Source organism: Gymnoscopelus microlampas (assembly GCF_963454915.1).
Source record: "Gymnoscopelus microlampas genome assembly, chromosome: 4".
NCBI classification, from domain to species: domain Eukaryota; kingdom Metazoa; phylum Chordata; class Actinopteri; order Myctophiformes; family Myctophidae; genus Gymnoscopelus; species Gymnoscopelus microlampas.
In genome coordinates this window covers 35054346-35078001 of record NC_139941.1, presented here as the reverse complement: position 1 = coordinate 35078001, position 23656 = coordinate 35054346, and the positions used below count along the sequence as shown (strand labels likewise).

The 23656-nt window shown below is 41.3% G+C and overlaps 1 protein-coding gene across 5 annotated transcripts; it reads right to left on the bottom strand.

Moving 5' to 3' along the window:
- Positions 1–3843: 3843 nt before the first annotated feature.
- Positions 3844–23640, bottom strand: tia1 (TIA1 cytotoxic granule-associated RNA binding protein). 5 transcript variants are annotated; one of them, XM_084054541.1, is made up of 12 exons: positions 23393–23640; positions 22297–22393; positions 21575–21673; positions 20674–20728; positions 19478–19565; positions 19258–19333; positions 17917–18025; positions 13789–13884; positions 11304–11388; positions 9138–9276; positions 7622–7773; positions 3844–5436 (listed from the first exon to the last, which is right to left on the bottom strand). In XM_084054541.1, exons 1-12 carry the CDS (start codon positions 23422–23424, stop codon positions 5298–5300), a joined length of 1167 nt encoding a protein of 388 aa, XP_083910667.1. In that variant the 5' UTR covers positions 23425–23640; the 3' UTR covers positions 3844–5297. The 5 variants fall into 5 exon arrangements, 4 of the variants coding, with proteins under 4 accessions (XP_083910667.1, XP_083910666.1, XP_083910665.1 ...); XM_084054540.1 differs by having other exon boundaries at positions 7622–7776; positions 23393–23637; XM_084054539.1 differs by having other exon boundaries at positions 3844–7773; positions 23393–23637.
- Positions 23641–23656: the final 16 nt, after the last annotated feature.

The window sequence follows — 23656 nt, the reverse complement described above, 5'->3', positions numbered from 1 at the left end:
ATATGATTACAAAACATGCATTAACCACTACAGTCCTATGCATACTTAGGCTATTTGAAATCTACAAGCTCACAATGCGTTGTGAGCTTGTAGATCTGCTGTTTTCAAAGCATTTTTACACATTTGGAAACTTGTGAAATGGGATATTCTGCAAAATGAGTACTTTTACTTTCAGCACTTAAGTATATTTTAATGTGAATACTTTTGTACTTTGCATATGTGAATCGTGTATATTTACATATTTGAATAAATTGTCTGTTTAAAACCAATATGTTTTAAAACAAAAAAAAATCGATTCAATTTAAAATACAGCATCACAATCATTTTAACCACTTTATCCATATTTTATACTTTGGCCATTCAAAAATATCAGATCTACAAGCTCACAGCGCGTCACTTCGAGGCGGCGCAGCGAGCTTGTACATCTGATATTTTTAAAAATGTTTGAAACATCTTGAAAATGTTTGGAACATTTTGAATGATGTTGAATTTCTTAACATAACTTTTCTCTTCTGGGGGTCCCTGGCACTAAATATTTTTCAGATGGGGCCCCTGGGCCAGGGGGTCCCTAGGGGTCCGTGGCCATAAAGCATACGTTAATGTGGGGGTCTCTACTCATTTATAGCATCCATAACTAGACGCGTCGCAATTCTGGGAAATTGCAAAGTGTGGTTGCGCCGACCGTATCACGACTCGAGGGATACGCCGGGAGGAATACCGTCGGAGGCTGTGCGACGTGGCATTCGAATCGGGTGCCGATCGGATCCTGCCTTCGTGATACGTGCCGTTTTGATTTTAGGAAATAGGCCCCTCCCACTAAATAAATAGGCCCCTCCCACAAATGTAACAGACCAATCGTATTGTCACGTCACTCCTGATATCGCTTTTATTTCATTTTGAGAGGACTGATCCCCCCAAAAATCATGTTTTTGCCTCGGTTACATTTTGTGCATTTGTGGCGCCCCCTATGGGTCAAAATGGAAATGCTTTTGGGGATTTGTTGAGTAAACCATCCTCAACATGTGATTCAAATTTGGGATTCACCGGACGTTTCGTTCGTGATTTCTGGCATTTTTGGTAAAACAGGCCCCTCCCACTAACTTTGGAAGCCATTTACAGACGAACGGTAAGGACTATCAAAATGCCGTTTGGATATGTTTATCGCATGGGCCCAGAGATCATGTGTACCGATTTTTGACATAGAAAATTTGGACAAAATATGTGGGAGGAGGAGCTAAAAGTGTGTTTTGATGAAAATTAAAAATGGCGGAAAATCTATCCTGACACAAATGCGTCATGACCCAAGGAATCTAGGGAAAAAATATTTTTAATTTACGACCTACGGTTCAAGAGTTATAGGCCAAAACGTAAAGTGGGCTGTTATAGCGCCACCATGAGGCCGACTGGTGTAATTTTTTTTCCAATAATTTTGGACTAAATCATGAACCACCCCTCCAAGTCTTGAAACTCTAGCCCTTACGGTTTCTGAGAAATAAATACTTGAATGGGAGTTTTTTCATTTTCCCATTAAAGTGGATGGGGACATTTAATGCACTAATAAATCAATATCAATTAAACTATGAAACCAATCTCTTAGCAAAATACAAGCACACGATTCCCGGTGAAGCCGGTCATTTTGACATATGGCAATAAATTGGGAAAAATAAATTGTGGGAGGAGATGCGGTTCAAAATAAACTGTTATGGCCTCGGAGGATAACAATAGTCTGGTTGCCCTGTTAGGGCAACCACACTAACTAGACGCGTCGCAATTGGCAATTGCAAAGTGTGGTTGCGCCGACGCCGGTCGGGACTCGAGTAATACGCCGGGAGGAATACCGTCGGAGACTGCGCCAATTACATTGTCACGTCACTCCTGAGATCGCTTGCGTTTAATTTTGAGAGGATTGATCCCCCAAAAATCATGTTTTTGCATCAAACGGTTACATTTTGAGCATTTGTGGCGCCCCCTATGGATCAAAGTGGAAATCATTTTGGGGATTGGTTTAGTATACCACCCTTGACATGTGATTCAAATTTGGGATTGACCGGACGTTTCGTTGGTGATTTTTGGCATTTTTTGTCAAACGGCCCCTCCCGCTAACTTTGGAAGCCATTTACGGACGAACGGTACGGACTATCAAAATGCCGCTTGGATATCTTTATCGCATGGGTCCATAGATCACGTGTACCGATTTGTGTGAGATTCGGAAAAAAATTGTAGGAAAAGGAGCAAAAAGTGTGTTTTGAAGAAAATTCAAAATGGCGGAAAATCTATCCTGACGCAAATGGGCGTGACCTATATGGGGAGATGCGTCGTGACCCAAGGAATCCAGGGGAAAATAAATTTTGATTTTGCGACCTACGGTTCAAGAGTTACAGGCCAAAACGTAAAGTGGGCTGTTATAGCGCCACCATGTGGCCGACTGGTGTGATTATTTTCGTAATAATTTTGCAAAAAACTATCAACCTCCCCTCCAAGTCTTGTAACTGTAGCCCTTACGGTTTCCGAGAAAAAAAAACTTGAATGGGAGTTTTTGCAATTCCCATTAAAGTGGATGGGGAAATTTAATGCACTAATAAATCAATATCAAAAAATCTATCCAGACGCAAATGGGCGTGGCCTATATGGAAAGTTGCGTAATGACCCAAGGAATCTAGGGAAAAATACATTTTGATTTTACGACCTACGGTTCAAGAGTTATAGGCCAAAAGGTAAAGTGGGCTGTTATAGCGCCACCATGAGGCCGAATGGTTTAATTATTTTTTTTAATAATTTCGGACAATATTATGAACCTCCCCTCCAAATCTGGTAACTGTAGCTCTTACGGTTTGTGAGGGAAAAATACTTGAATTTGAGTTTTTCCACTTTTCCATTGAAGTGGATGGGGAAATTGAATGCACTAATAAATCAATATCAATAAAACTATGCAACCAATCTCTTAGCAACATACAAGCACACGATTCCCGGTGAAGCCGGTCATTTTGACATATGGCACAAAATTGGGAAAAATAAACTGTGGGAGGAGTAGCGAACCGAAAAAAAGTTTATCAGGTGAAATAAAGTGTATAGAGTACTATAGTCTGCACCACACTAATTATAACGTGGTTCTGGCACCTGCTCCCACAGCATGAACAAATGTGGGCAGAGATCACCATCTAGTGGAGAACACTGAAATCACATGTAACCAGAGTGTGAGGTCAGATGGGACAATCTGCATTTTCAGGACTGTTCTTGTCAGATTAGATACACATAATCAATCAATGCAAGTCAGGAATGGATGCCGGATATTGCATATCCGGGTAGGATATATTATATATTATATATATCATATATTTTGTAACCATCGTCTGAGTAGCGTACCTGTTGTACCCATCACCATCTGTCTGTCTGTCCCTTGTATGCTCATACATGGATATCTCTGTATGTCTGCCTGCCTGTGTTCCTTTTATTCAAATATATGGAGATCTCTATATCTTCTAGTCCTTGTCCCTTTTATGCCGATATATGGAGATTCCTGATGTAATCAGAAATATGTCCATATATTATACATTCATGCAGATTTTTAGGATACGGTTGATATTGAACTCTGGGCTACACAGTATATTTTACTATGTATATGATTTGCTCAAAGGGGATCTAATGTTTCATGTGATATAGCTTTCTTTTGTATCAGTTGATTAAATGTCCTGCTGTGAGATTAAGATTCAACTGTTCACATTCCCTTTTCACACCCATTGTTTAAAACTTCAACAGATAGTCACCTTTACAAATAGCTTATATCTGTTCCACTAATATCGGCTCCTCACACACAACCAGTCCCTTGAATGAGAACACAGAGAATGATTTATGCGCATCAGCATTTTTAATTGGACAAAGCAAGAAAACATTGATTACAGTAGCAGAGTCAATATCAATTATCAGGGCTAGCCACCTTTCTAAACAAAAGGGTCTGAAAATGTCCGTAGGCACTGCCTAAATTTTTTAAAAAGAGTTTTCATGTCTGCTAAAAGAAACCAGCTCTATAAGGCAACGATTATACCATAGGCCTCCCCATTTCTCTGGCAAAAAAGGGTGACAGTGTAAAGTTGGATCCATTCAAGGTTTGTGATACAAAATACTGGCATTTCAATATTAAAAAGAAAAAGAAAAAAACATCAGAAATGTCATTTTATGTTCACCCTTTTAAAAATCTTAATTTTGTTAACGTTTAGGTTTTTTTCTGCACTGCGTGGCAATGCTCTCTCATCCCTGCATGGAAGCATCACGTGTGTTGCACTGTGCCAGTGTCATGTTTGATAGTGCTGCTCTGCTACGTACAATGTTGGAGTTAACTGTTGAGTTATCAAAACCAAAAGAAAAAAAAAAGCAAGCACCCACAGTTAACAGTAGCATTTTTACTTACATTGTTTCAAATGAATGTATGGTTATTTACATGTGGAGGGAAAAAATAATAATTTGAGGCTGACCAAAATAGATATGGAGAAGAGAGATGGAATGCAAAACAAAAACCCTCTTGGTAATCACAATTTTTTTTGTCAAAAGTACAAGAGGAAGAACTGTGCAATATTTATCTGCCCTTACAGAGAAACAGCAGTGGCTTCAAATCCCTGCAATTTTTTTAATCCGAGAAGCAAAAAATAAAAATGAGGAAGAAGAATTACAGATTTCCATTCCTCAGATAACTAAGGTTCATAACTTAGCACGATTCATCTGACCCTTACGGTTTCTTTAAATCTTCAAAAGAAAAAAACAAAAACTACCCTCCCCCCGCACTTTGACTTGTCCCAAGGAAACGAGTGAAAATGATGGAAGCAATATTTTGAGTCAAATATCAAACCCAAAAAAAAAGGCGCAAAAAAGTGTCTCCTTTACAGTTTTATATTCATTTACAGTTAACTTAAAAACGGTAAGAGCCCCTGGTTCACGGCCAGTCTTGCCTTATCACAAAGGGCGTGAATACCTGCGTGGGTCTCAAAAATTGCTCCTCCCTGACTATTCCCCTTACCTCAAGCCCATGGCCCATTCTCCCCCAACCACCCACTCACCTCCCCCCCACCCCATGAAATCCCATTTACATCTGTCTTTTTTTTTTCTTTTTCTTTTTTTAAGATGTCAACCTCTCTGTTCAGGTCTCCGTGTCCCATAGTTTGTTTCGTTTAAAAAAGTCCTGCCGCAAAAGGGAGGCGGTGTTACACATCCCAGCGGGGGAACCTCTCAGCCAATCAGAGGGCTGGCACAGAGTTGACAACAAAACTTCTCCCACCCCCGGAAATAACCCGCCCGCCCAACCCTTATCAGTGTGTGGGGTATCCGGCGGCGCCCATCCCTGGCTGGTTGGCTAGCATACTCCCATTCAATCCCTGCGTAGGCTCCATAACCCCACCGTTACTGATGGCACTCACGCCAGTCCACCCAGCACTGGCCGGTAAGTGACTGCGAAAACGAGGGAAAGAGAGAGAGAGAGACAGAGAGGAGAAAGAGAGAGACAAAACGCCAGCAGGTTAGAAGTGAGGAGGCGATAGGGAGCTGAGGGAGGGATGGAAGGAAGGGTGGGTGGGGAGGAGGGGTAGGTTTGATAGGGCAAACATTAGGGGCCAACTAGAATCTCAACAGACTTGAATGAGAACAAGAAGGGAAATGCAGTTATGGGAGATCATGAGGATTTTTAGGCAGGCTGGGGCAAAAATGAAGCTGGCGAAACAGGCTAGCTGAGAAAAAGTGTGTGGGGGCATTTTGGAAGGTCCAAGGGAGGGGCTTAATTTCAGGGAGCGTGAGAGAGCAAGCAGACAAAGAGCAAACAGGCTAATAAGCAGAGCAAGCTTTGGACCCCTACCACCCTCTTTACTGCTAATGAACACAAAATTGCCAAAATTCAAGCTCCAAAGGGATATTAATTGCAACGGTTCTAGATTTGGCCATAATGTAAACCAAACAAAAAATATAACCAAAATAATGTGACTCTTACCATCTTTATGCAACAAAATAAAACTCACAAGAAAGGAAAATTAACAATTTATACAGGTTTATCTACCGATGATATGTCCAAAACGAAAGGCATCAATTATGCAGTTCCATTAGACTTGTGGTGTCATATGCTATGGAGAGCAAGAGTAGGTAGATTTTAATTCCAAACAGACACGACACCAGGTGATTTCACAAATTAGTGAAATCCACCACTTGGCATTTGATGGAAATTAAGATCTGCAGACATTTGGTCCTCTGTTGCACATGTTGGGACACTACTGGTAGATAAACAGTATCTTTGCTTATCCATTTCCGCAGCTATTTCAATAGGAATTTTGTTGTTGACATGGTATGGCATTTTGTTTGTTGGAGACACGAAACGTCATTGCACATATGCTGTCCAACATTAACAAAATTAAACAATAAATTCAAATGGCCTACAAGCAAATATTCACACAGAATTTATTCAGTTATCGATGTAAAAACAATTCAATGAAAATTAAAGAAAAAAAAAGTCTCAAAGCGATGATATGGTTGTTGAACAAACAAAAAACAAAGGGTGTGAATCCTTCCATACATTTCAGCAGCCTGGGTCAGCCATCATAACAAATGTGACCTGCACTACCAAAAATGTGTCAGATGTTGCAAAAACTCCTTTGGAGAAAAGTGAGTTTACGACAAATTGTTGACTTTGGGCTCTTTTAAGATTTCACTGCAGTAAAACTGAGTGTTGGCTTTCAGTAAATATGTCAAGACTCATACAAACTTAGGTGATGTGAAATGCAAACTTGCGGCCTTTTGTCCTTCAGTCTACCTTTGAAAACATGACTCGTCTACAAGACTCGTGACTAAGCTTAAAAGGTTCTAGCATCAAGACCATCAAATTACCACAAGGACGAAACGCAGCATTGTGAGCCGCTTTGGCTGTGCAATGCCATTTGTAAGCTAGAAAAATACAAAGCTCACAATTCAACTCAGTTTTCAGCAGCAGCCAAGTGATTTTGGTAGAGATGGTCACAAATGTTAGTCAAGAAATCAGACCATATATATATATGAAGGTTTGCTCCTCAATGACATATCAAATTAAAACAAAACAAAAATACTTTATTCAATGAGTTACTCATTTAAGAGAAACGTTTGCCATTTGCTATTTTAAGGGTTTTGCCAGCCAGTCACTGGTATTTTTCAAGAGGGGGAAATCGTTTTTTTAACTGTTTTTGAACATTATTTTTTTGTAAAAAACAAAAAGGGGGGAGGGAGAAAGAAAATTAAAATGGTAAGCGGCTTTTTGGATTGAAATCCCTTCACGTGATGGAGCATGCTTTACCAGAGAAGGGTTTGATTGCGTGGCTGGCGGTGGTTACTACAACATCCTAAACGACAGTCAATTACAAAATAAAAGATAACGTGTATGTTACATATTGTTGGTGTGCTTTAGTCTCAATCTTCATAAAGCTGGACATGGTGAGGGCGGTAAAGGTAGAGTTGTGGAGAGGAGGAGGGTTACGTGTCTCCCTCACGTGGCCCAGAATTGATGCCCCTGTCCTTGGTCTTGGAAGAGTCCACACATGAGACCTCGACTGATGCTTGGAGAGGATGGAGGATGTTGTGGAGGTGGGTGGGAAGCCATGTGCGCACCGTTGTTGATACTTACTTGAAGCCTTGCTGGTTCCAGGCTTGGCCATACACGCCGTAGGTGGGCACCTGCCAGCCGTTGGGGACGTACTGGCCGATCTGAGGGCCGTTGCCGTACCACTGGCCCCACTGGCCATATGGCTGAGCTGCTGCAGGGAAACTCATCTTGTTCTGCTGGAGAGGGTATGAAGCCAGACTATGAATTTAGACATCCCAAAGTTTAACACAGATCAATACTGAGTGAGTGAGTGAGTGAGTGAGTGTATATAGAAAAAATAAAGAATCTCATGATTAAAGCACAATATGTAAGATTATGATGTTTTGGTATTATCCATATGTTCCTGATGTTCTTAATACAGCAAACATGTTGTAGAAGAGTTATAGACTTGAACCATCTTTTATATTATATCCAAAACCATTAGATTTATTCAGAAAAAAGAAAGTGTCTGGGTCCCCGGAAGTTCAAAAAAAGTGTAGCAAAGGTGCTCTTTGGTTGGAGACTGAAAACTTGCAACAGAAGGGAAAAAACCAAGGCACTGCTCTAGTAAAAAAAAGTTTAAAAACCCTTATCAATGTCGTTAGATCATAACAGAATGTGTTAAAACGATTATATTTATGCTCTTGAACATTTATTCTACTTCGAGTTTGACCAATTCAAATGCTCTTTAATCTCAACATCAAAGATGACCTATTATTACCGTAGGGCTTGACTTAACAGCCATATGGTGCAGTGTTAAAGTTACAAGCGAGGAAGACATGCATTATGCCTGTAGTCTTCATTAATCATTTGAACCATTATCAACCACCTTGCATGTGGGAAGAGGAAAATGTGCAAGTGAGAAGAGATACTTTACTAGGGCTAGTTTATAGACCAATTGGTTTTGGTAGCTAACATAGTATAGATTGACGTGCTTCCATAGAGGTAGTTCTCACACCAGGAGAACCGTAGTGTTTTAGAGTGGGTACGGCAGCCTTGTCACTGGGTACTGTCATCGTGAAAAAACACTTTTTGCCATGTCTACCAAAAATACATTTCTTACTGCACACAGAACATAAATGCTCCTGGAGCTCAGAGCTTTTTGTACTCCAGACTGCATAACGTACAGCAAGAACACCAAAGTTATTTTACTTTACTATATCTGCCTTTTGAGCATTTAACATGGCTGTAGCATACGTCCGATTGAAAAACCTAATAATAAACTTGGTCTAAGTCAGATTTGTGAGGTTATTTGGTCCTTGCAGGCTGCAAGGACGTGGTATGGTGCGTTTTTTTTTTTTTTTTTGCATTAACCTGCCACATGACGGAAACTGCAAAATAAACTTTTGGCTAAATCTGGCACATTTACACCACAGATGTTAATTAATGCAACACACTGATATTAAAACATTCTATGAAGCCGTGAGTATAATGCTAGTGACAGTAGTATACTGTCCTCCAGGATTGTAACAAACCACCAGAATACATGGCTTTAATTATTATCTACTAATCAGTAGCAAGAGCTGCAGCGAAATAATGCATCCTTATTTATGCTTACCTGGGGTATGGGCATCTGCTGCATGGGGTTCATCATATCTGGCGTCTCCTTGCCCCAGTAGCACTTGACTATATGGCCCTCTATCGAGGTCCCATTGACTGACACAATGGCATGGGCTGCCGACTCGTGGGAGTTAAACCTAGATGGAGAAGGGAACAATTAAAATGAATAGTTCACCCAAAAATGCAAATTATGTCATCATCTCCTAGCCCTCAATTCAAAAAACAGATTATTTCTTTGTCAACAATACTGTTTTTGAATGTTATGTGCGCACACATTGTTTTGGCTTCAAATGTCTTGAATAATGTTGCAAGAGCTGGAGTAATTTTATAGTAATTCATATGTTTACCCCTTTTGGAACTCTAAAAGCCATGGACCATGAACTCAAGTAGGCTAGTTTTGGAGAAAGCTGCTACATCATTTTGCTGGCAAAAATGCTCATCTTGATTAGACAAAGAAACGTAACATGTATTTCAACTGGCATGACGGAGAGTAGACAATGCCAGAATTTTCATTCTTGACTCCAATCATTTAAAACCTCTAATTGAGCAAGTTACCTAACAAACATGTGGCTCCAATTCTAGCCATTTTAAAAATTCATAAATATCAATTATGCAGTTACTGGCAATACTTATTTGCAATTCTTGCAATACGCATTTGCCAGTTACCAGCATGAATGTGAAAACTAAGCAGTATGAATTTGAAAACTACAAACTTTTATTTCCTTCTCTCTGCGCCTGCACAAGATAAATATATTACATTATTACACCTCTATATTAATGAGGGCCGTTTCACTGCTGCAATTTATAAGCTCTAAAATGGCAGGAAAAGTTTTTCATTACTGACTGTCGACCCGGGTGGTTATAAAATTGACAGGGGACATGGCAGCTTGCTGAAAAACGGTAGCAATAATCACAAATTACAAATCCGCTGTGAAATTTATATTACCAAAGTCCCCCTTGTAATACTAATCCTGTACAGCTTTTGTTTTAACAATACTGCAGTAGAATTGAATGACTATACATTCAGGTTTTACTAAGTGGAATAAATGAGGGAATATTTATTTGTGCTAGAATACGGCACCATGGAGCTACAGCAGTGATGGCAATGAGTGAAAAGAGGCGCTGCCCGTTTGCTGGTTGATTGCGTCATGTAGGAACCATCCAATTTTAAAGATAGTTTAGGGCTCTGGAATTTCACTTTAAGATGCAAGTTGGGAATGTATGCCCCACCCGGTTATAGGATACCCGTTGTACCCATTGTCAGAGTACCCGTTATCTTTTTTTTGCCCTTTCTCATGGACCTACCTGCGGATTATACCTGTGTCAGTTACCATATGTGGATTACGCGGTCGACACGCGCTGACACTTGCACCTTAATCCCATGTACAACACACTTGACTTTTTCTTCCCTTTTTCTCGCACCTTAACGAACGCCCATATCATGTACAGTACACATCTGCTGCCATGCTCACGCACCTCTATGTCTTACCTACTTAACGCACCTTATGTCTTACCTCAGGTACTATGTGTAAATATGTAGATGTTTGTTTGTTTGTTTCTTATTGATTGATCTCTCTTCACCCTTGCCACCCCTTTCTTTTTTATGGAAATAACAAAAATAATGGAGCTTGCACAAAAATAAATTTCACCCATTTTACACCTGTAAATTTAGTATGTGACAAGTTCATTCTGATTGCCTGTCTGTGTCCCCTTTATTCCCATATATGGAGATCTCTACATCCGTCTATTACGCCAGAACCGCTCTCCCTCAGGCACACTAGAATAGTCTCCATACATGGGCATGTTACGCATGTGATGCCCACTGTCCAACCACAAGGTAATTTTAATATAGGATGTGGAAATGTACAATGACAAAAATACTAAACTAAATCATTATTACTACAATTGTTATTTATTATTTATCTTTTCCCTTAATCAAATTTAGCAAAAGCTTTAAGACCAAAAGTCACATTCATTATCAGCTGAGGGAAAGTTATAGAAAATAAATGATCAGTTCATACTACCTTACATGGTAGGGAAGGTGTGTAATTTAATTAGTAATGTTGGTATGTTTATAGCATACAGTAGGTGAATTGGACTGGGATGACTACCCCACAGGTACTGAAAAGGGCACAAGGACTCCCTCCAGCGCCTTCTTTCTTACCTCACGAAGGAGTAGCCTTTATCTGGGAACACACGGATTTCCATGATTTGTCCAAACGGAGAGAATGTCTGTCTCATCAGTTGTTCTGGAGGACAAATGTAGAGGAGAGAAAATCAACATCAGATAAATCTCTTTTTCCATGTGGCTAAATGTGCCATGATGGCAGTGTGTGCAGCCTGAGATCTGCAGATTAAACAATTTTATTTAAAACCAAATGAAGTGAAGCTAAATTCAAAAGCAGGGTCTTATTTTTGCCATTACTGGTCACTAAACTATGAACTGTGCTGTCTCATAGGACGCAGTCCAAAAAAAAGAAAATGCACCTCTTTCAACCTATGTCCTGGCTACTGTAACCACATGCTATGTCCTGGCTACTGTAACCACGTGCAACTTAACTACTCTATGTACTATTGCTGTTATCATTAGTGGGATCGTTAGCAAGCAATCTTCTCTTCACTTTTATTCTGCCAAAAACGTTGACATATTTAACATTTTATTTCTTTACAGGAATACTTCACCCAGTGGTGTCTTTGACTCAGAGAATTTAGAACAAATTTGTGATTTGTTAATTGTAAATTTGGGTCTCGGATAAATTATTTATCAAGTTCTCTTCATTTTTGGATTCTTCATTCACCCTTAAGGAATGTTTTACAAAGTAAAAAGATGCAGCGCAATGACATTTTCGGTCATTCTATTTTTAAGTTTCAGTCTGAATCGGCCTCGCAACCAATCAGAAGGTAACATCCCTTCAGGTTATGGCACAGTAGAATCTCACTCACATGGTGTTATTGTTTGTAGCCTGCAGGAGCAGGCTGGTCAAGGGAGAGAAAGACGGCCACTGTGTAGAATGTTTGTTACCAAGTTGCTTATTTCTAACCTATAAATGTTTTCAGATACATATTTTAGTGTGCTTCAAAACAAAAAAAGATTCAAAACGGAGTAGCTCTGTCATTAAAATCAGCTGTGTTTGAAGGAACATGTAGCTATGGGAGTCACACAGGTGAACACAATCAAGATTAATTTATATTCATTATAGTGTATCTATGTCATCACGCAGAACGTTTTCGCTCACAGGAAGTAATTAAGATTAGCTTTATAGGGACTTTTGATATAGAAATACACACAAAAAAAAATTAATTGGCATCTATTGTTAGGTATGCCCATATGATGACAATGGCTATGCTCTAAAATTGTGAAAAAAATATTTTTCATTTCACTATTAGATCTTTAAGTCTGTGGTACCTCCAGGGCAGGCTATGGGATACAGCATGTCAGTTGGCGTGACAACAAACTAGCCAATCACAGAGCAATTGTCCCTCCTGTGTATGAGATCAAAACAGCTTGCGAGAGCAATGGGGGTAATCTTGAAGCGAGATCAATCACCTACAGGCCAACGGATTACATTATAGCCTGTCGCGAGACAGGTTAGTTTTACCCTATTGATGACCCAAACCCTGTCGGGTTATGAATGAACAGCTCCAATTCTATGGCCTAGAGATGTTAGGATATCTGGGTGCCCAGGTATCTCGACTGGACTTGCCTTGGCAGGCAAATGCCCGGTGCGGAGGGCCATTTGTGACTGGGGGTCAACCGAATGCACACCGGCCGATCTTAGTGGGCTTTTAAGTCGCCCACAGAGCTATTTGAAAACCACCATTTGGACTGTCCACTGTCTAATCGCCCTCAGGTTTGCTGGTTTAAATGTGAACTCCAACAAATCATATCAGCAGAGATGTGCAGCGCACATTAACATCAATGGTTTAATACGAGCTACAACTACTCTTAAACCACAGCTTGTTTTGTCAAGTCGATTGCATAGAAAGGGATTTTGGATTGACATTTTCTGAGAAACCACAAATCATGAGACAAGATTTTTCCAGCCCACAGTGAACCGAGCAAAATAAAGGTTAAGGAACTGAAAGCTCAACTAAGAACACAGCAGACAGTTTTCACAAAGACAAATAGTTAATGCGACCACTGCAGCCTAATATTGTGTGTACCACGCTCTCGTCAAACAAAGAAATAATTTTGGGTGAGATATTCTAGGAGACCTTGCTTTCAGACTTTCTTATGCAGTCCAACCATGCAGAATATGAACGTTTGGATGGCACACAGTGGCTGATGGAATTAACTGAATTTACAGTTACAAGATAAATTAATGGATAATTATGCTTTGAATGCTGTTATGTTACTTTTTGTTTGTGCTGTACAGTATATACAATGTTTTATTGTTTAGTGTCTTTTAACTCAGCCATGACTGGTGCCTAACATTATATCCATCTATATTTATTGGTAGATTAAAGACAGGCATGTAATAGACATGATCAGTATTCTTGATTGCAGTCTTTCGAAGTCAGGCTGAAGATTAACTCTTCAACTTTACAGTGACAGATGACCACCTTGTTGCATCTCAGAATTGCAAAACAACCTGACTTTAATCTACTGGCAGATAGTTCCCAGTGCCAAAAAAGTTTTGTGTACTGACCTGTGAGTCCTGTGCTGACTCCACCACAGTAGACGGTGCAGTTGCTGGGACTGGACTGGTTCACCACCTCATCAAATGACAGGTGCTTTGAGTTGCCTGGTAAGAAACCATGGACACAAGACATGTTCACATAAATCTACCAACCCGATACAACTCAATGAGTCAATGTGCAAAAAGTAATTACATTTTTCAAAAGAACCCAACAGCACTATTAACACATACTGCCTAGTGTCCCACATGACATGAACACATTACTCTGCTGCCTAGGGGACACATGACATGAACACATTACTCTGCTACCTAGGGGACACATGACATGAACACATTACTCTGCTACCTAGGGGACACATGACATGAACACATTACTCTGCTACCTAGGGGACACATGACATGAACACATTACTCTGCTACCTAGGGGACACATGAACACATTACTCTGCTGCCTAGGAGACACATGAACACATTACTCTGCTGCCTAGGAGACACATGAACACATTACTCTGCTACCTAGGGGACACATGACATGAACACATTACTCTGCTACCTAGAGAACACATGAACACATTACTCTGCTGCCTAGGAGACACATGAACACATTACTCGGCTGTCTAGGGGACACATGAACACATTACTCTGCTACCTAGGGACACATTACTCTGCTACCTAGGGGACACATGACATGAACACATTACTCTGCTGCCTAGGAGACACATGAACACATTACTCTGCTGCCTAGGGGACACATGACATGAACACATTACTCTGCTGCCTAGGAGACACATGAACACATTACTCTGCTGCCTAGGAGACACATGAACACATTACTCTGCTGCCTAGGAGACACATGAACACATTACTCTGCTACCTTGGGGACACATGAACACATTACTCTGCTACCTAGGGGACACATGACATGACCACATTACTCTGCTGCCTAGGGGACACATGAACACATTACTCTGCTACCTAGGGGACACATGACATGAACACATTACTCTGTTGCCTAGGGGACACATGACATGACCACATTACTCTGCTGCCTAGGGGACACATAAACACATTACTCTGCTACCTAGGGGACACATGACATGAACACATTACTCTGCTGCCTAGGGGACACATGACATGAACACATTACTCTGCTGCCTAGGGGACACATGAACACATTACTCTGCTACCTAGGGGACACATGACATGAACACATTACTCTGTTGCCTAGGGGACACATGAACACATTACTCTGCTACCTAGGGGACACATGACATGGCCACATTACTCTGTTGCCTAGGGGACACATGACATGACCACATTACTCTGCTGCCTAGGGGACACATAAACACATTACTCTGCTACCTTGGGGACACATGAACACATTACTCTGCTACCTAGGGGACACATGACATGGCCACATTACTCTGTTGCCTAGGGGACACATGACATGACCACATTACTCTGCTACCTAGGGGACACATAAACACATTACTCTGCTACCTAGGGGACACATGACATGAACACATTACTCTGCTGCCTAGGGGACACATGAACACATTACTCTGCTACCTAGGGGACACATGACATGAACACATTACTCTGTTGCCTAGGGGACACATGAACACATTACTCTGCTACCTAGGGGACACATGACATGAACACATTACTCTGCTGCCTAGGGGACACATAAACACATTACTCTGCTACCTAGGGGACACATGACATGAACACATTACTCTGCTACCTAGGGGACACATGAACACATTACTCTGCTGCCTAGGGGACACATGACATGGCCACATTACTCTGTTGCCTAGGGGACACATGAACACATTACTCTGCTACCTAGGGGACACATGACATGAACACATTACTCTGCTGCCTAGGGGACACATGACCACATTACTCTGCTGCCTAGGAGACACATGGCCACATTACTCTGCTACCTAGGGGACACATGACATGAACACATTACTCTGCTGCCTAGGGGACACATAAACACATTACTCTGCTACCTAGGGGACACATGACATGAACACATTACTCTGCTACCTAGGGGACACATGAACACATTACTCTGCTGCCTAGGGGACACATGACCACATTACTCTGCTGCCTAGGAGACACATGGCCACATTACTCTGCTGCCTAGGGGACACATGACCACATTACTCTGCTGCCTAGGAGACACATGGCCACATTACTCTGCTACCTAGGGGACACATGACATGGCCACATTACTCTGCTACCTAGGGGACACATGACATGGCCACATTACTCTGTTACCTAGGGGACACATGAACACATTACTCTGCTGCCTAGGAGACACATGAACACATTACTCTGCTACCTAGGGGACACATGAACACATTACTCTGCTGCCTAGAGGACACATGACATGGCCACATTACTCTGTTGCCTAGGGGACACATGAACACATTACTCTGCTGCCTAGGAGACACATGAACACATTACTCTGCTACCTAGGGGACACATGACATGGCCACATTACTCTGCTACCTAGGGGACACATGACATGGCCACATTACTCTGCTGCCTAGAGGGCACATGAACACATTACTCTGCTGTCTAGGAGACACATGACCACATTACTCTGCTGCAAAGGGGACACATGACCACATTACTCTGCTACCTAGGGGACACATGAACACATTACTCTAATACCTAGGGGACACATGACATGAACACATTACTCTGCTACCTAGGGGACACATGAACACATTACTCTGCTGTCTAGGACAGGGGTTCTCAACCTTTTCAGGCCGTGACCCCCAAAATAATGATATTATTTCCCGCGACCCCCCGCATGCACGCGTGCGGTCCCGTTTGCGCGTGCGAGCGGTCCCGTTCGCGCGCGCGAAGGTTATTTAATTATAATAGGTTATTTGATAATTGTTTATTATCAAAACATTTTTGCAAAAAGTGGGTAAATTGAGTAAATTAACTGATAAAACATGAATTAATGATAACATAAAAAAATATTTTGTAAAAAAAAAAAAAAAAGTTTTTTTTTCAAATTCACCCAAAAATCTGGCGCCCCCCCCCAAATTATTTGGCGACCCCCCTGGGGGTCGCGACCCCCAGGTTGAGAACCACTGGTCTAGGAGACACATGACCACATTACTCTGCTGCAAAGGGGACACATGACCACATTACTCTGCTACCTAGGGGACACATGAACACATTACTCTGCTACCTAGGGGACACATGACATGAACACATTATTCTGCTACCTAGGAGACACATGACCACATTACTCTGCTGCCAAGGGGACACATGAACACATTACTCTGCTGCCTAGAGGACACATGAACACATTACTCTGCTACCCAGAGGAAAATGGTAAATGGTGCATTTATATAGCGCTTCTATCCGAAGCGCTTTACATTGATTGTGCCATTAACCCATTCACACACACATTCATACACCGATAGCGGAGGAAACCATGCAAGGCACCAACCTGCTCATCGGGAGCAATTAGGGGTTCAGTGTCTTGCTCAAGGACACTTCGACACTAACTCTAGGGGAGCGCCCCAGCCCGGGATCGAACTGGGAACCTTGCGGTTTTCCAGTTCCCTCTACCCGGCCACTCTACACCTGAGCCACTGCCACCCCCCAGAGGATACATGACACATGAACACATGAACACATTACTCTGCTACCTAGGGGACACATGAACACATTACTCTGCTGCCTAGGGGATGCATGAAGACGGTGTTTCTGACAACTGAGTATGAAGAGCATTAACAGAGGTAGCCCATACCAATTCCTCAGAAACATTCAAGAGTACCAAGTACCTTGTTAAATGGATAAGCCAATATTAGCATTTTTCAATTTACAGGCATTCATGTCATGTGGTATTGGAACGACTGCTTCAGTTCAGTTGCATTTCTTAATTTTCTCAACTATGCACCTGTAATGTCAGATACAACATGAACTTGACTGTGACTTTTTGTTTAGGTAGGTTTGGATTACTCTTCACAGACTGCATTTTAGCATTGTTCATGTGCCGATCAACAGGTTCATGTGCTGATCTGACCACAAGTACTTTGGCACAGATACAACATGTTATTACCAAGGCATCTTTATGTAAAATGAATGTCAATGACGACATACTTTCATAGTTGGTTTTTGGAGCAGGGGGCTTTCTTGTGGCCCAGTTGGTTCGGATCTGTCTACCTCCCAACCACTGCCCACCCATCTGCTGAATAGCGTTCTCTGCATCCTGGAACATAGGGAGAAAAAAAAAAGTAAAATAAAATTCTGTGTTTCCCACACACAGGCTTTATTGGTCAGGCTGTGGCACATATATTAAAGCAAGTGATATTTTTGGTTAAAACTTAACAAATAGAGCCATGTAACAGTTATTTTAACTAGCAAAATATATCACTTGTAGCAACTTTAACGGTCTCCAAGGTATGGACAGAAAGCGATAACATAATCACTCGATTAACTAGCTGAAAATGTTCTCTCACTCTAACCCTCATGAACAGTCTTCTACCGAGTGTGCCAGTGAGACACTGTTTTCTCTCTTTCTGCATAATGTGTAAATATTCTAATTTTGTAGTAGCTGCAAATTGTATGGAGAAAGAAAAGCAAATATATTGCTGACCTGGTGTATGTAAACTTTAACCATGACAAACTACAACAAATACATGCATTAAAGTGAAAAGTACACAATTTTGTATTTAGTCTAATATATAATATAGCTTAGATTGCATTGTTCCACGTCTCTAACCAAATGTTTTGCGCTTCCAAGTAACTCCCGGTGCTTGGAGGCAATTCTTTTTTCTGTGCCCGTTCTTTCAAAGTTCCAGCGGGGCTAAGCAGGGTTGAGGCAATACCAAATAGTGAAGTGCAACGCTTCGAACTACTGGTCAGATAATTCTCACTAGCAACAGACAAGACGTATTCACAGACTATTCCATCCATTGAGATTTGCAAGTTGTCTTGCACTCTTCAACTATTAACAAATGTTTAAACTAGATGGTGTAAATGAGAAATTAAATGGATTAATGTTGAGAAACTGCATGGAGCAGGACGGAGGGCAGTTGTGGGTGTCGCTTATAATGCGTTACCCCCGGTACTGCTGTAGATGGGCCAGAGTGATCTAGTGATACTTGATAAGAGCTACAGCACAAGTAAATACAGTACTGAACCTGTTAGAAACCGTGGCAATGGTAGTGCCTTGGGTTGCAAAATTCCAGAACATTCAAGGTGTAAATTTCCCATTGGGAATTATCTGGAATTTAATGAGAATTAAGGGGAAGTAAAATGAATAAGATGGAAATTTACAGGTTATTTGCTCAGGCTGTATTTACCATGTAATATGCAGATAGAAATATCATAAGCAGACAATTGTAAAGCCTTCTATTGAAGAAAAGAAAAGTTGAAATTAAATTGACTCATTTAACATTGTAATACACTATAAAGACAGTCTCAGGGCCCCACACTTACCCACTTGTTGAAGAAAGACACAAAGCCATAGCCTTTGGATTTTCCTGTAGCCATATCTTTTACAACACGTGCATCCCTGCAGACGCATGCGTGCACACACACACAAAACGGTCATTCAGAAATGCAATCATACCGGTTAATAATTATTTTTAATGATGATTCCAAAAGAGTGTGCACTTTAACCAATAAAGTGTGAGGGTAAAACTAGTGCTGCACTTACGATATCCTCCCAAACGGGCCGAAAGCAGCTTTGACGTCTTCTGTGGTGATTTCAGGGCTCAGATCTCCGACAAAGACATGGAAGTGATCTGTAGAACATGCACCGTTTAGAAATGATATGATGTTATTTACACAGGCTGTCACAACATTGCAGAAGACAACAATAATCTCGCAATATTTCTGCTAAATACTTGAGTGCAATATGTACTTCAATGCACATCGAATAGGGATGAAATGTTTTTCTTCTAAAAAAAATGGTATTAATCAGTACTAGTGCAGTGCCTGTTCGGAGTGGGCTGATTGCTTGAAAAGCGCAACATGCAGTGTTGTCGAGATCCGCAAAATGGGTGCTTTGCAGTGTTCTCGAGAACCGCTCATCTGATAAACTTCACACTCGACACTGTACTCCTTTGGGTCTTCAGCAATACACCAGTGTTAAGTCAATCAGATAAACAGTTCTTGAGACATGCGAAACAGACAGATATACATCGAGATTCCAGGAAGTTATAGACTGATTGAAATTGAACTATGTGATATATTTTGCATCCCTAAAATTACATCAGCGGCTATATGGTTTTACATTTTAAAACTGTATATATTTTCCAATACGTTTTTCTTTCAGAATTCAGTGCTCATTTCTGATCTATGCTGACAGTGGCTTGGCATTGTGTTGCGCTAAACTCCAGTCCTGGGGACAAAGTACAGCTGGGTTTCATTCAACACTAATACAGGCCTACCCTAATGTAACAGAAAACTAGAATTCATCCGATTCCCAGGACTGGAGTTGTGACTTACTAAACCAAGTCATATGGCTGAAGATACCCGGAATTAATTCTATGCATTTACCCATCCTAACTATTAGGAGCAGTGGGAAGTTGGGGTTAAGCGTTTTGCTCAAGGACACCTCAACGCTAAGCAGTAGAGCCGTGATCAGACCGGGAACCTTCTGATTCCAAAACGTCCGCCCTACCCCCTGAACCACAGCTGCCATTAAAAAACTGGTAGCTACATCTACAGGATAACATCTAATCATGTATGGCATCCACACTAACAGTATGCTCCCCCACTTTCCTCATACTTTTTGCTTTATCCTAAAGTTGTCCAAATGTGGACATGAGACCCACATTTTCCAGTCTGACCTGTGTAACAAACTCTGTGCTACAAATGACACATGACAGCGGAGTTCTTTGGACTTACTGCTTGTGTCTTTTTTCTGACTGGTTGGCGTCGTGGCCCAGTTGACTTTGACTTCCTGGGGAGAGGGAGAGAGAGAGGACAGGCCAGGTGGGGTATGTTTACATTATTCACAGCTTAACACAACTGCCTGCAGCTGGGGTGACGCCAGGGTAATGAACTGCCAGTCACACACACACTAGTGGTGGTGAATGGGGAGGAGTGCCTAACAAACAGCTACAGAAAAATTGAAAATGAGAACAAAAATGTGTGTGCAGTCTTTGTCTAATGTGAACGGCAATATGACCCTGCACCAATGCCTCGAGGCCAAATTGCAGTTTCTATGCAAGTTGATAAATGTGATGTGAGCTTAAATACTACATCTGTTTTACATGAGAAAAACTGTTGGCATCTGGTAATTCAAACAATGGTATTGTCTTAAGGTGGTCACAACTGGGATAACTGAAACTTTGATATAGCTTGGATGGCTTTCAATAGTAGTTCATGTAGATGGCTGCAGGAAACAACAAAAAAAAAGCCATTATGCTTGTTGCCAGGTCAATGTTGGTTGTCTAGGAGTGTAAGCTTATTCCATTGCTGCACTCAATGCAACGCACTGGTTAAGAGTATTGCCTCAAATGTGTATGTGATAATCCAAACTTCAGTAATTGGCAGTGTTCAAATTCGCTAGAGCAGTGGTTCCCAGCAGGGGGATCATGCCTCAAAACGGGTTTGTGAGTGATCTTGACAATGTCACAGACCAACAACTTAAAATCCAGGAGATGTTGTGCCTCCATTTTTACCTCAGAAAAGGTAAAATTAGGGTGAAAGTCAGTTAAGAACCACTATTCTAGAAGGTGCGTCATTAAACTTCCCCGCCCCAAGCCCACCCATCCCCACTCACCCTGTAGATACGATAGCTTACCTTACCCATTATTTTACGTCCGTTCATGGCTGCCAGGGAGGCAGCAGCATGCCTGTGCTCATAGAACTCGACAAAGCAGTAGGGATCATTGCCGGCAGTCTGTTAATAAATGATATTGAAAATTGCTATACAGGTTATATCTTTACTTTTATAACTATACAGACAATAAAAAAAACAAGGAAGAAAAGATATTAGTCAATGTATGTAACATAATTAGGAAAAAGGGGTTAACTGCAATTTTTGAATTGAAAAGCCAACAACAAAAAAACAATGCTTTCAGAAGAATCTGTACTGATTTTACCAATCTACATATCAGGTTTGGACTCAATGTCATGGTGACAATTAATGACAGCCTATGCTGTGGTCTAAATTAGTTTTTCATTTGTCATCGTTATCATTTTGGTAAAAGACTGTTGAAAAGACTGAACATTAAACTGGCATAACATCATGGGATTAATAGAGAAACTCACATCCCAACACTACAATCTAATGGTTTAAAAATGCACTGGATAGTACACTGGTATTTTAGTGGAGTTGTTCAATTTGGTACATTTATTGAGTATTTTTAAAAAAAAGAATATACAAGTACAGAAAATTAAACCCCAACCATGTTAAATCCAGATTGTGTGCCAACACCATCAGTGCCTAGGCCTGTTGACTGTGATTTCTGTCAGGCCCTTATTTAATGATATTAGTCCCAAAAACTGGAGGCCAATACTCACGTCAACTATCATTTTACAGCTCTTGCACGGCCCGATCTGTGTGAAGACCTGCAGGATGAGGGGCTCAGTGACATCCCTGGAGAGGTTCCCCACATACCTGCAACAAGGATGGACTCTCTTTGTCAAACAGGAAGTAGCATGCAAACAAAGGCTAGTTAACCAAGCTAGTAGCTACAACCTCGGACTTTGACGAGAATTAAATCACATCCACCGTAACGACCGACACCTAAATAAAAACGATCGGAGAAAAAAAAACAACCGGGCCAGACAACTGAGGGGTGATGATGAGCCCTTTGAAAAAGCAGAGTCTTGTGTGTCTGTTTGGTGCGTTGACGTGGCCGGTCTGTCATCCAGTCTGTCTGTAACCCGCCGGTGGAAAAATTGCATTCACATGGGCCTCCTCGGTGCTAATACAAGCTAGCTCCAAAAAAACATTTCACCCCGACGTTACTACTACCCACAAACGTATAACACATACAACTCAAGTTCAAAATAACAACGTTTTTTTGTTGCGTGGATGTAAAAGAACAAAACGTACACACACGTCAACCTTTAAAATAACCAAATATCATTTGCAGGCCCCGGTTTACTGAAGTTAGCGGCGTTTGCATTCACGCTAACGTTAGCCACGTTAGCAGCGCTGCTTCACTTTCATTTCAGAACCAACTGCAAAATGTGACTCGCGTTGATACTTGGTCGCGAAACCCTTTCCCCGCAGACAAAATGGACGTAATTCCAATCGAATACGGTTTCTAAATTAAAACATTGGTCATTTTTGTCGAGCAAATTCAACATACATGCAGCCATAGCTATATTAGCTAGGGCCCGGTCTATTTACACATGAAGAGAACACACACCGCAAGGAACACGCTCGTTTCATAAAAACATTAGAACATCAGAACATAAAAGAAAACACCGAGCTGAGATTGTAACATGTTGGAAGCGCGTGTTGTGTTAAAACAACAGCGGCTTTCATTGTTTATTGATGGAATGTGGAAACGTTGAGAACATTTTTCGGAATGTGCCGTACATATAATATACAACAAGGAACATTTCCATTCACCAGGCGATAGACGGAGCCCCGCCGTTTACTTACAAGGTTTTGGGTTGATCGTCGTCCATCATCATGCTTCCAACGGTCGCGTCCTGAGAATGTCTTTAGTCCGTGAACATACAAAGATACGTTCCCGTTTTTAAACGAAAACTGTGCCACGAGCGTTAACGGGAGTCGCTTTCAATTTAACATCAAACGTCGGCCCTCAAAAATATCTACTCCACTCACACACACACACACACCAGCAGACAGCCTCAATCTGATGCAAACAATGGGAAGTTGAAGATGGCGGAGGACGGCGCGTCA